This window comes from Podarcis melisellensis (assembly GCF_964234715.1).
Source record: "Podarcis melisellensis genome assembly, chromosome: 6".
NCBI classification, from domain to species: Eukaryota; Metazoa; Chordata; class Lepidosauria; order Squamata; family Lacertidae; genus Podarcis; species Podarcis melisellensis.
The window spans coordinates 75,818,257-75,832,520 of NC_138538.1; the positions used below are offsets into that span (position 1 = coordinate 75,818,257).

General features: G+C 40.2%; 1 protein-coding gene across 7 annotated transcripts in view; it reads right to left on the minus strand.

The window, feature by feature from the left end:
- The window catches only part of CDC14A (cell division cycle 14A), a 99,646-nt gene that overhangs the window by 76,319 nt on the left and 9,063 nt on the right, over nucleotides 1–14,264 (minus strand). For 6 of the 7 annotated variants that reach the window (XM_081916035.1, XM_081916033.1, XM_081916038.1 and 3 more), the window contains exons 3-5: nucleotides 11,101–11,176; nucleotides 8,091–8,183; nucleotides 3,318–3,397 (exon numbers count right to left, since the gene is read on the minus strand). In XM_081916035.1, the coding sequence (XP_081772161.1) occupies nucleotides 3,318–3,397; nucleotides 8,091–8,183; nucleotides 11,101–11,176 (249 nt within the window). The remainder of the gene's footprint in view (nucleotides 1–3,317; nucleotides 3,398–8,090; nucleotides 8,184–11,100; nucleotides 11,177–14,264) is intronic. The other variant, XM_081916037.1, reaches the window with a different exon arrangement.

The following is a 14,264-nucleotide window of genomic DNA, read 5'->3' on the forward strand; positions in this document are numbered from 1 at the left end:
GTTTGCCTTAAAGAGGCAGAGCGGAAATAACTAAAATCAAGAGTTTTCTGAATGAGTGGAAGTGACTGCCTTTGGAAGAAATCCATGGCTTCCAATTGGAACAGGAAGGACAGCTGCGTGTACACCTATTTCCCGTTACAGCTCGGTCCTTTTCTGCTGTCAATGTTTACTCAGCTGTTGTAGCCTGGGCCGGCCACAGGTGATTGTATCTGGCACCACTGGAATGCAAAGAGGCAGAGACAAGGGAGCACTGGGGAGATTCGGCTGAACCTCCCCTTACTGCAGTCCACTGGCGGTCTCAGTCACTTGCATAGAAAGCAATTCGCTTGTGGCAGACTCTCCTCAGTGGTTTGTATTGCCTAATGAAGGGGCAAAGGCTAAGCAGAAAAACTGGAGGTATGCACTTCCATATATGAAAACTCTATAAAACAAAATATTGAGCATTATAAAATGGGTACCACTGCCTATTGTGAAAGAATGCAGTCATATTTCACTGCAACAGATCCTTTGGGAAGCTAGAAGGTCTGGCATTGATAAAGCGATTTGACTAAAAACCTAACGTTAAGTGCCCTCAATGCAATATTAATCCCTTCAGCCAGCATTAACTTCTCCCCTGTCTTTCCACCATACACAGAGGTTGGAACCTGGCTGCGTGGTATATATGATCTAGCTGAATACTGATATTTCAGCAGTCTTTTGCCTCTACAGTCCTAAAATGAAATGATGTCTGAATTTCTAAGCAGATTAAGATTTTCCAGGTCATTGAGCTAAATGAAACCAGATCTATTTGAATGAAAACTAATACTACATATTCCAAGGGACTCAATTGTGCAATGATTGTGTCCTGGTGCCTAGGAGGTGCAGAAAACATAGCTGAGAGTAGGTCTTCTCAGTAGCAGCATCTGGATTGTAGAATTCGTTATCTCAAGATACTCAGCAATCTGATTTACTTTAGATAATCAGGTATTAGGTCTAGATAGCCTCCTAGAATTGGTTCTCATTTTTGATTATTGATTCTAGGCCCAGGAGAACTTTATGATTGTTTGGTTATTTCAGTATTGGCTTTGTTTTTAATTATATGATTTATAAGCTTCTCTTAATGCTCCTTGAAGCACAAGAGGCAGGCATGTTGCCTTATAAACAAAATCACTAGAACTCTCCACATTAAATAGATATCACAATGTAAAAATCTCCTAAAAGTGTCTTATAATCTTGGATTATAGGAACTTCTTGGATCACTAGACTGAGAAATCCTGGAATCCAGTCATTTAAACTGAGAATCTTTACAAATGAAGAAAAGCATTTTTGTTGTTCTGGAACAAACAACAAGCTGATTTGGATCATGGAAATATGTATCTTTTTTCTGTTCTTCCATTCATACCTTTCAACTAGATTCAGACATGCATTTCTCTTGAAATCATACCTAGGTAGGGAAAACTGGGTATTCCTGCAGGGGAACACAATGAAGAGACTGTGCATGTTTGAGCTGCGCTTCCAGTCCCTTCTCAGGTACATTTCAGAGGGGAAAACAAGCAGTTTGTGTCAAACGCTTTACAATTGGCACTCGGAGGCCTATAATGAATAAGCAGGCTCCAGGAGAGAAGTAACCAAGCAGCACAAGTCAATTCTGCTCTCAACTAAAAAAACAAGTAAATAACTAAACAGTGTATGTGTTAGAACTACCATGTTCCATGCACTGACCCCACCAAGTGAGCATACACTGTAGCTATGTAGGCTTCAAAATAGCATTGCTATCATTGATAAGTTGCCCTTGCTTTAAATATTTGATGCCTACAGCTCAGAATACATTCCTGGCAGCTATCTAAACTCCAGGTATTACAAATAGCTCTGTGCTGAGAAAGCTTTGATGCTTGGCACCCAGCCAGCTTCTTTAAGCAGCTAAATCAGCAGCAATTTTGCCCTAATGAAAATGACTGTCAGGAAATGCCAGCCTTATGTACCTATCCTTGAACTCTTTCCTACATTTTCAGGCAGAAGGTAGAAAGTTATTCTGATAATGACAAAGGAATGGCTTCTGTCACCATCTACCTAATGGTCAAACTTAATTCATTGGCATCTGCGACTCACATCTGTCTCAATAAGGCTCCAAGGCTGTGGCAGACACATCAAGCCCATGCTGGACCTACATTTTCTATTTAACTAGATCTGCCAAACACTAACTCTCTAGGTTTTGCGGTGAAGTGCAAATCAGTTCCTCAGAAGTTACAAGCCCATAATACAAGCCTGGAGACACGGCCTCTTAAATCTGGTTGAGAAGAAAACATGCATATTTAATATGCAGAAATGTACCAAATGACACAGTAAAGAACACAAAAGTGAAAGTTTAGCTAATTTTTATCAATTAAGCCAAAACCATTCAAGTAATATTAATCATTGAATTTATTTGTCATTTTCTACCAGAAAAGTCTCAAAGTGAGTTACAACAATAGCATTCATGCAACCACAAATATGTATGATGTGTAAAATCAACAACACACTAAAACCAATGATCCACAATCACCAAAACCAAGCAAAAATGCCCTTCCCTCACACAACACAAGGATTCCAACTGAGATAGCCACAAGAACCCCAACAATATTAGGATCCAAATGCCTGGGAGGATTAAAAAAACCAACAGCACATTTTAACCTGGTGCCCAAAATCTGTCAACATTTGTGCTAGCAGAGCTTCCACAAATATAGGGCTGCCACCCCAAAGGTCTGTGCTGGCAATCTTCCAGAGACTTGTTATTGGGAGGTGGTAAGGTGGTGTGTGGGAGAAAGAATGCAGTAGGGAGCCAGAAAGAAAAAAAAAATAGTGCATGTACAGCTCTTTGGACCTTTGGTGGGTAGCAAGCAAAAGGAACAAAAAGCAGTCAGAAAAACAGGTCCAAAAATGAAGCAAGAGAAATGTAGACTAAGGGGAGTATCATGGTGCCTGAAAGAAGCTACACAACATCATCCATGTAGCATGGTAATTTAAATGCTAGGCAGCGACTGCAACACAATATGCCAGCCTCAAACACCTATTTAGAAGCTTTGAAGCTAATCTGTTTAATTTGTAACTACAGCTGGCATAATGTAATGGCTAAGAGGCTGAGCAATGAATCAGGAAGAGCCTGGGTTGACTCTTACCTCTGTCACAAACTCACTAGGAGGCTGCAGGCAAACCACTGTCTTTTAGGCTCCCCCTGCAATGTGGGGGATAACAAATACAAACTGATCTTATAGGGTTGTTGTTAAGGATTGAAACTAGATAATGCATTATACCTGGAAGTGCTAGGCAAATGTTAGATATTATTACTGCGGCAGCCATACCTAAATGGAAGATATGGTGGATTAGATCCGGATAAAAGTATTCGGTAAGCTTCTTCTGGTGTTTTCTTTAAGGAGATTACCTACAAAAGAAAACCAACGTGAGCAACACACTGTCTTAGAAAAGCTAAAATGGTATTTGCAGTGGTACAATATATTTTCTCAAAACAAGACCTTAATGTGAATTGGATGAGACCTGCCATTCCTTAGCATCTGCTACACAGCCTTAAAAAGAGTATTTTCATGCTTCAATCTGTCCGAGAAATGCCAATAGGCTGTATACAATGCTGTTGCTCAGCAGACAGTGAGAACAGAGAGGGAAGCATTTTTCAGAGATGTCCCCTTCCCCTGATCTGCTGCAGAAGATTTGGAAAGGGCTGCAGCGGGGAGAAGAATTGCCCAAAATATATTCCCTCACCTTTCTACCAACATAATTCTTACCATTAGCTAAGCAGCATGGTTGGATAACATACATTATTCTTAATGTAGATATGCCCACCTCATGTTTGATAGAAGCACCACAGCTTGCAATTCGCTTTCCAATAAATCATGTTTTAGGGCATGTTTTTGTATGAGTGGGATTGCATTATGAGCACCATTTCAGGAAACTCCATCCAGTTTGCTGCAACATCCTGAGTTCTATCCACTGTTATACTGACGAGAACACTTCCACTGAAGCCACAGAAACGATTAGTTCCTCTGACTTCTGTGGTCATGTTCGAATCAGTATTCTTCTCCTGATTCTCTTATAATAAAGCACTCCTATTCTCATTCAGTACGCTTCTTGGAAATCAAATTACTTCCTTCTCTTTTGTAGTAGTGAAGATGTAGGTCATGACGGCTTACAGAAGTAAGCAGTAGAAAAAAAGGGGGGGAAGTGCTAATAAACTTATGAATGAAATCTGTCTTTATAAAAGATCGCCTTACCCACTCAACTGCATCAATTGTCAGAACTGGCACTACTACAGGTGCTATTCTGCATTTGTAAGAACTCTTTCATTCAGTGTGGCAGTGCCTACACTTTGTAATTCCCTGCCTACTGAGAGCAAGCAGGCGCCTTCACTGTATACCTTTTGGCACTTGTTAAAAACCAATATGCTTAGAAATTTGAGGTCATTTTAATCTGTTTTAGTATCTTAACTTCTGTATGTTTTAAAGTATGGCTGTGCTTTTTTCTTGATTTTACTGGTTTATCTTTTGTAAACTGCTTTGAGGTTGTGGTTTTTTCTACCATCAAGCAGCATATAAATTTTTATGAAAGAATAAATTACTAACAAATATAGACAACTGTGTCCTTTATCAAAACTTACGTTATGTTTTCATTGCTAACAGTAGTAGATTATAACGTGATTCAAGGAAACCTTTCTAGGACTGTTTTGCAAACCGTATTTTTATTCTCTCGGTTTCCTGAAAAGTTGCTTCTAAAGAATGAACTATTCCATGATTAGGTGCTGCATAGGGACATTTCAAGGGAATTTTAAACTACATTCTGCAAATTCTGAGCCGGTAGAGTAAATGCTCAGTAGCACATGCAAAATCATTTCAGGCTTTCCATTACTTCACACACCAGTGGCTGCTAAACAGCTCCTTGCTAAAGCTGATGACGTTATACTAGGAGTTCTACTGAAACTAACAAAAGTATCCTGGGAGAATTATAGAGCTGCATTTAAGGCAGCCTGGAAAAAAAACACCACTCAACACAGTACAATTACTTTCCACTGTAAACACTATGAGTCCCAGATTCAACCAGATGTGCTCTATGCCACCAGGACATGATACTGGTTTCATGAGTGATTTGTTTCACACAATGGTAGAGTCAAATGTTAACTAGACCTCACTAGGTAGCACTAGGAGCACAGTTTGCTAACAGTGTGGAGGAAATGGGGGGAAAGAATGGGGCTCCCACCTTGCATTTTGAACAACACTCAAGGCAGCATTATAAATAAAGCAAGCTGAGAGTGAAATATGTGTTCCTGGGAACTGGGTTCAACGGAAAATACGTAAGTCACATTGTGTGGCTGTTTATAGTACACAACTACCAGTGGAAGTTCTATTCTAGAATTTAATCTAGTGTTTGCCTATTCTCATTTTACACATTAATGTTTTAGCATTACGGCAGTAAAAAAGCAAACATCTAAACTAACAATGTTCAGAATGTCATGTATTAGCCTACACAAACATCAGGAAACATTGTTTTTCGAAACAGCAGCATTATGCATAATAAACCTAGCACATGAAAGGAGAGATAAATGAGTGGAAAATGTTGGCTGCATGTAAGTTTAGCACTAGTAATTCAACTGAAGGTTATTTTGGCAAGAGAGGAGAGACTCTCGTTCTATTTTCCTTCCAAGAGCAGCCTACTATCCTAAGAAGCATACTGTGCAAAGCAGGACTGACCCACCTCTGGCACTACCTGTCTCACCTTTAAGCTTGATTTGCACCCACACCTGGGAAACAGCAATTAGATGAGGCTATGATGTGCCTAGTATCAACCCCTGCAGAATCCTTACCCCCACAACTGGAGATACAGATTGCGTCTCCATCCCCAATCCTTGTTAAAACGTCATGAACAACACACACCTGACTTTTCTACAGGAAAGTATACCAGACCATTAGAGTCTGTCCATGCTAAAAAGGGATGCAACAGTGGCACTCTTAACTCAACCATTAATGTTATTAATTTAGCCAGTCATACACAAGCCAGGCAGACGTGTCTGTCCTAGCTGAATAATTGCTCTTCTGCTCCACTTTGTGTGTGTGCAGTTCTACATTAACCTGGCTGTTTGTTTCTGCTATCTATGGCACAAGGAGTGCTGTGGGAGGGCAGAGCCAAAGGGAAGCATGCTCTGAGCTCTGCCAAGGCTTCTCAGGATGAACATAATTGAAGGGACAGGCAAGCCTAGCCCCATCTATCAATCAGAGAAGCAGAAGCTACAGGAAACTTGTTTCCTTCCTCCTTGCCATAAAGAACTGTGCGCCAATGCTTGTTTTCCTCTTCATTCCTTATTCCTTCTGCACTGTGTCTCTTAGATAATTCCTATCTGCAGTCTATGTCCAATCTAAGTGCTGTACAGAGCTTGGACATTTCAACATGCTTTATAAATTACTATTAAAAGGAATATTTCTACCACAATTCACTGTTTGCAGTACTTTTGCTGCATTATCTTCTCAACACTAATGATTCTGCATGATCACGTCTGTTGCAATAGCAACCAGGTTTATTTATTTATTTAAACACAGAAGGCTTCCGTTGTCAGATCCAGGATGAGGTTGTCAGCGAGAAGTATAATCTCAACCGTGCAGAATATAATGCCATTACAGCCTTAGAAACAATTCCAACATTATAGCCAGAAAGGATGACAAATGGGACACCAAGTTCATCATGGCATCGTTGAATTACAGAACAGGAAACACAAATCCTCCAGGCCACATTCTACAGACCATCATCCTTGGACCCCCTTGAGTCATACCATACGGAACTATTTGGGCCTGCTGAAGAATTTCCATATAGAAGCACAGAACAAATGTACAGAGGCATCCAAAAAGATTGGGTTTTAAGTCCTACTGTCCAATGAGGGCTGGTAGACACAAGAATGTAATTTAAAGCTAACTCCCTTTCAATGGCTACGAGTCGAAACACAGTAGCTTGTGCAATTGCTCCTTTCCTTCTTGTGAAGTACTGGTCCTTCGTTGATTTCATTTCCATGTCAATACCATCCCCATATGACTATTGTTTGGTGTTTCTCAGCACACATATGAAGTTAAAGCAAATGTTATGCTCCTCTAGAAAAAGCTCAACTAGTTCATTTGTTTGTCTCTTGCTCAGTTGCTCCACAAAGGGCCCATTTGTTTCCATTACTCCATACAGGAAGATTGAGACATATGACGTACTTATACAAGTTCATATTCCCAAAGTAATGTTGATGATCTCAGTAGAGATAATATTTCTTTTTGGCACAGGTTTTTACACACCGTTTCCCTATACAGGAGACCCATTTCTAAACAGCATAAATCCAAAATGTAACTTACTGTCATTTAGCCAAAAGAGCGTTATTTTAAGACGTACTGCTACAAAACTTCAAATGTTTACCTTGTTTACCTTTAAAGATAAATGACCTACAACATTTTATATGCATGCTTCAAATAATAATAATAATAATAATAATAATAATAATAATAATAATAATATCAAGCTTCCCAAATAAAAGCAACACAAACTTTGCCATCTTGCCTCACCAGCACAGCCGTAGATCTTTTAACAAACATAACTTACAAAGTGCCTTTTAACAAAGGAGAGGTCAAAACGGTGCTCACAGCTCAACATGAAAGCAGTAGGGCAATCTCTCCTGCTGGTTCCCTTGAATCCAAGAAGAATGAGTAAGGGAAAAAGTCCCTGCAGCAGACTGAACCCCCTGGGACCAATCGTAGAGTCTGGATTCCCAGTCCAAGGAAGATATTGAAAGGAAATTGGACACAAGAACGAACAATGCTGTATTATGTGAACACAGTGTACCACTAAATGTAACTATCTTTTTTACCTCCTTTCCCTGCTTAAGACCAGAAGCAGGAAAGGGAGCAACAGAAGAGACAAAGGTTCAGCAGAATGGGGAAATCTCTCCCACTGTTTAAATACTGGACTAGATTGTAGAAGAATTATAACAAAAGGACAGTGATACTAGCATTTATAGTATCTGTACTTAGCCAGAAACATATAGGTCAGCAAGTCCCTGCAAGAGAGCGAGAGAGAGACAGACAGACTTATCAAGTGATACTTACTGCATATGCACCTATCAAAAATGCGGCATTTGCTCGTTTCCGCTGGTCAAAGCTGGTATAATATACTATTTTCTTTCTTGAAAGACTGAATGACTGTTTAAAAAGGAAAAAGAAGTACGAAGGGATGGTTAGCACAGAACCACAAATTTAAGCAAATGAAATACTGGCAGCTAAGTATTACCAGTTTAGCGTTGTGTGTCTTGGCAGTTCTTTCAAATCACCTCACTCCCTGGTCAAGTGCTCCTCGACTAGGGATGGGAGAATAGATTTATTTGGCTCATATTAAAACTTAATTTTGCATTTTCCGAACTAATATGTGAACTATTTAATCTTTTGAAATCTGTACTTCTCTGAATTTTCTTATGTAGATCCCCAAAAGGTACACACAAAATGCAAATATAAGGAGAAATGTGCAAAAAATCCTCACAAGATTTTATGCAGACTAAAAATAAATAAAAATCACAAACTGCTGCAGAAATGGGATAAACTTAGGATCGGAAAAGGAAAAAACAGAGGGGAACAAAACCGACAGATTCATCTATCCCTAGACAATCACAATATGCCTGCAAATTGGCCACTTGTCTTTCTCACTTTTCTTCTTCAGCCTCTTTCTAAGATGGTCTGGATATTACATCAGCCACAGCTGATGGCATTCCTGTGGCTAACTTCCCATCGCCTGTGCTCATCTTCTAATAAAACCTACTGAATGACTGCCCTGCCTAAGTTCTAGTAGACAATACGCCTGAGGAACTGGGACACCAAAATAACCTCTTTAAGACATCTGGAACAAACAGTCTCCTCATGTATTCACTCAGCAACAACAATAAAGACAGAGGGAATGCTTACAAGACAGTCACACCTTTGAATGAAAAGTCCAGAACATGTAAATCAATCACCAGGCTCCATTCTTAGCTTGCTGCTTACTGTGCAGAAACACCAGTAATATCAAATGTTAAATCTCTCACATGAATAGGGGTTGGAGAGCAATGAACCAGTGACTTGTTTTCTACTCTTGTGCTCAGCATAGGGATGAAGCATCTTAAAGAAGAGTGATCTATAGGCTACGTGGATCACGGTTCAAGACATTTCTTATGCCTTAAGAAATTTTTAAACTTATCGTGTTAAGATAACGGCCTATTTCACATCCAACAGAGAAACAAAACAGAATCCTAGCGCACTGCTCAAATCACACTCAGCCCTTTCTTGTCTGGCAACCCTTGTGTTATCTTCAAACTAGCAACTCATGGTTTGCTTCTCTTCAAACACACAGCTAGAACAAAGCCAGGAACAAACCATGGCATATTCTTTGCTTGCTCTTGTGGTTTGGAGGGAAAAAACAAACCACAAGCACTGATTTGCATGTAATTGTGAGTCAACACTCTGGCTGGTTTCCTCTTAATGCAGCAAAGGAAGAGAGATGGCTGCAATTTGAACAGCATACATGCTTGTTCCCTGTAGGCTATGGTTTGTTTCACCCTGGCTTACCTTTATATGTAAATCAAGCGACTGCATGAATTTCTATGAAATATAATCATTTTCAAACTATTTTTCCTCCAACAAAGTTTCAGATCATCTTGTGAGTTAACTGGAAGAATACCGTTACCGTAAATTTTGCTCCATAACACGCAGTTTTTTCTCCTAGAAAGTAAGGGGAAATGTCTGTGCGTGTTATGGAGCGAATGCCTACAGATGGCAGGGGAATTTGCTGCAGTCGTGAGCAGTCCGTGGCTCGCTTTGAAACAGCAAAGCGGGTGTAAGCGGCTCCTGTCAGCTAGCGGAGCTGGGGAGGAGGGAGAGAAGCAGAGCGGGAGTTGGCTGCTTTAAAACAACCCCATGCTCTCTGTCCCTGCCTGCAGTTTTTTGCTGTCGGATTTTGGATTAGCCACTGTAGGGGCTGTGTGTGTGTGTGTGTGTGTGTGTGTGTGTGTGTGTGTGTGAGGGCTCCTCCTCCTGCTTCCCCTTCACTCTCCCAGCGCCCCTGCGCTCTCCCTCCAACTTTAGGATTGACACTCTGTGTGTCTGTGTGTGTGTGAGGGCTCCTCCTCCTGCTTCCCCTTCACTCTCCCAGCGCCCCTGTGCTCTCCCTCCGACTTTAGGATTGACACTGTGTGTGTCTCTGTGTGTTTGAGGGCTCCTCCTCCTGCTTCCCCTTCACTCTCCCAGCGCCCCTGCGCTCTCCCTCCAACTTTAGGATTGACACTCTGTGTGTCTCTGTGTGTGTGAGGGCTCCTCCTCCTGCTTCCCCTTCACTCTCCCAGCGCCCCTGCACTCTCCCAGCGCCCTGCGACTTTAGGGCCAGTTCTCTCTGTGTGTGTGTGTATGTGTGTGTGTGTTTTGACCTCACTGCGCTTGTTGGGGAGGAGTGTTGGTCGCAATTTTTCTTGATTTGTCTCAGAATGGTTACTATCATGGTTTCCTTGCCGGGGAGGAGGGATAGAAGCAGAGCCTGCTTGTTTTAAAGGAGCAAAGCCGGAGAGGAGCCTCTCCTGCATTATTCGCAGCATCCTTCTCCACACCCCCCATGTGTGCTCCTTGTCCCTTGAGTGTTTTTCCTTCCCTCCCCACTTAAAACGTGGTTACAAAGCACGGATCCACATGGATCCTCAGGATTTTTGTATTGGGCTACTCAAACTCACTGTCAGATCACATGTCTGTGGCCACAGCATGAACCACAAAAATCATACATCCACTGTTTCGTTTAGAATATTTCTTTCTTGTTTTCCTCCTCTAAAAACTGCGTGCGTGTTATGGTCAGGTGCGTGTTATAGAGCGAAAAATACGGTAATATATGTGGTATATATTTTAGATGTCATGGAACTGCATAAACAAATCCATAGTTTAATTTTCATATGGAGCATAAATTGTCATTTTCTTTATTCAGAGAGAGAAAAACACAATCTTAATGTAAGTTCAGCAATTCTGTTAATTATCATAAATGGCTGTTAATAATAACAGCTTGTTAAATTTTAGCAAAAAAAACAATATTTAGAAGAAAATATAATATTCTCACCTTTAATTTCTTGTTTAGTTTACAGCAGAATCGATGTACCAGAGCCACATTTAGAGGTCCAAAATCTGCATAAAAACTAGAAGAAATATATACCAATGGTCAAAAAACTTGTACTTTAGTCCTTTTGCTGTTGTCAAATATTTCACTATTCGAAGGCTCTCCCTTCCTAGCAACATCTCCACTGAAACCTAGAGGCACAGTATGTAGCAGCAGAGCACAATTAACACTCGGTTCTACTGTGTAAGGGCAGGTGAGACAATGAGATTACAGTAAAAGGTGATGTCTGCTCCACGCAGATAAGTTGAAGGACCACCTTTGATTATATTCAATGGCCATATCTGATCAGCAGATGGACAATTAACAATTGTCCAGGGGTGCCATATAGTTTTTCTGGCTGATTTAAGTGCAGCTTTTCAGAAACCAGAAACATCACCATCTTGATTTGTCAGGAGATAAGGAAAAATATGTATACTCTGCTCCTTCAGAATTTTTTTTGATTGCAATATATACTTTATATTACAGTGTGTAATCCTGCATTTGCTAATTTCATAGCTACCGTAGTTTACACAAATAAATTGATAGAATCTCACACTTGTCCCATTATTATTATTATTATTATTATTATTATTATTATTATTATTACTACTGAAAACTCAGTAAATGTTAATTACCCAAATGTAGGGGCAGAACAACACTTTTAGGTTAAAAAAAAAACTCCAAATGGAGTGAAATAATTAAAATATAATCGACAATAAGCTGCTGCTGCTGCTAATGTATTATAAAGAGTGAACCTGAGTCCAGGAGGCTGTGATCACCTTCCAGGAATAAAGATGAGGCATTACTGTTATAAAAGAGGGATAGGCCCTGAGCTGATTCACAAACCAAGTGTCACGCTTCCAAGAGTCCTTAGTAACTGTTGCCAGCCCATAACACACACACATAGGAGAGGCCCATTCAGGTTAAAGAGCGCAATAGACTGGGGGAAAGTATGCACTCAAGCAGTTTGAGTTAATTAACATTTTCTTAGTAGTCCTTTTTCAGAATCCAATTACTTTGTGTCACAAGATTTGTATACCTATGATGTCATCAGGTATTTGACAAAACAAAGCTAATGTCAGATATAGTCCCACAGCTCTGTGATGTTGGAAGGTGCAGCTAAGTTTTCATTTTCTGGAGACAGACACATTAAGCTAAAACATGCCACTTTGGTGTTGATGGGACTTGCTAGCTTCAAAGAGGTACTTGGCTCTGTATGACATTTTGATAAATTGAATTCAGAGTCTCTCACAGATAAGCTGTATGATGTAGCTCACCGCCAGATACAGTAACTTTTGCAACTGTTGCAGGGGTCAGCAAACTTTTTTCAGCAGGGGGCCAGTACACTGTCCTTCAGACCTTGTTGGGGGCCGGACTATATATATTTTTTTTGGGGGGGAGAACAAATTCCTATGCCCCACAAATGACCCAGAGATGCATTTTAAATAAAAGGGCACATTCTACTCATATAAAAACATGCTGATCACCGGACCGTCCGTGGGCTGGATTTAGAAGGCGACTGGGCCGGATCTGGCCCCTGGGCCTTAGTTTGCCTACCCATGGTTTATAGTCTCTCTGCTGATTGAACACCTAAAAGATCCAGTATCTTCAAAGTGTGTTTGAGGTGGATGTTAAGATTTCAGAAGAAGCAACGCAGTTTAGTTGCGAGGCACAAGGAGTTAAGGTTCTTATGAGCTTCCTCCATTTGAAACAGATACAGACCAGCTAGAGAATGTGCTGCCCATGTAAGCCTATTGTGCATTAACCAGTCAAGTGTGATATGCCAAGCCTAGATCTGCTTGCAAAGAACAGAACAAGAGCTAGCATTCTTCTTGAAGAATAAGCCAATGACAAGTTCCCAACTCATTAATTAGTTACCAGTCTGACTAAATCAGCCCTGTGGCTGCAGATCATTCCCCTCTACTTTACTTTTCACCATATTTATTACAAGATAAGCAGTAAAAATAGGGCAAAGACATTTATTTAAGACATGTATGTCAACTTAACATGAATAATTGGTTTCAATACACTGGGCTTAAGGGAAAAGAATAGCTGGCCTATTCAGCTTTTTATTTTCATTAGACAGTATAAAAGCACATTCATTTTCCTGGGCATGACATGTTTTGATGTTTAATCATAAAATATTTAATTGGACTTGGCAGAGCTGGAGTGTTAATAGTTGGCATTTGAGACATGGCAGTTATGGTACAAACTTGAACTCAAAAATTATCAAAGCAATGTGTCTACAAAGAAAGGCAGCTGCTGCTGATTGCTACATTTATAGGAAGCAGGAAGTGGCCTAAATCGTCTGTCGATCTCGTAAGGCTTAGTTGTTAAAGTTAGATCTTTCTTTCATGTGAAAAAAACTGAAGAGGATTCAGGGGAGCCAATTCAATTCCTGAAAATAGGTGGCAGGATGGGGACGAAGCTATATATACCTATTTTAAAAAATTAAGTGTTCATATACATTTCACAATGGTATTCAGTGATTTTAAGACAGTGGTATTAGATGCAATGAAACATCAATAAACAGTTTTTTTAATAAAAAGTAGACCTGCACAGAAAACAGTAACCCGGTGATTTCTGGAAAAGAAGGTTTTAGGTCCTAATCCTATGCATGCGAATTCAAAAGTGCTACTTGGATTATAGGACAACAGCCTTAACCTGCCTTCAGAAAGAGGAGAAGGAAACAACAGGCTGTACTCAGATGTTTCAGGCACTGAATTGACAGCCAGTACAGTCAACACGAAATATGTGATACTGAGAATGCAGATATCTCACAATAGGGGATTAACAATGTAAATCCATGCTTGTCAACAAATGGGAAACTGCATTTGCAAACATCTTCAAGACCTGCCCCAATATGGAACACTTTCTGCAAGTCAAAATACGGTTGATTGGTCCCTTGATCCAACAGACAGGAATAGCCAAGGTGACGATGACAAATGTACTACATTAATAGCACTACAGAAGAACCTTTATGATGGGCAAGGCCACCTTCTGATACCATCACACATTAAAAATTGCTTATGGTGCATGACTGAATGGGCCTTAATGGTGGTTCAAATAATGATGTTGCATAGGCATGGCATTAGGGAACTTTGAACCAAAAATAGTGACATATACTT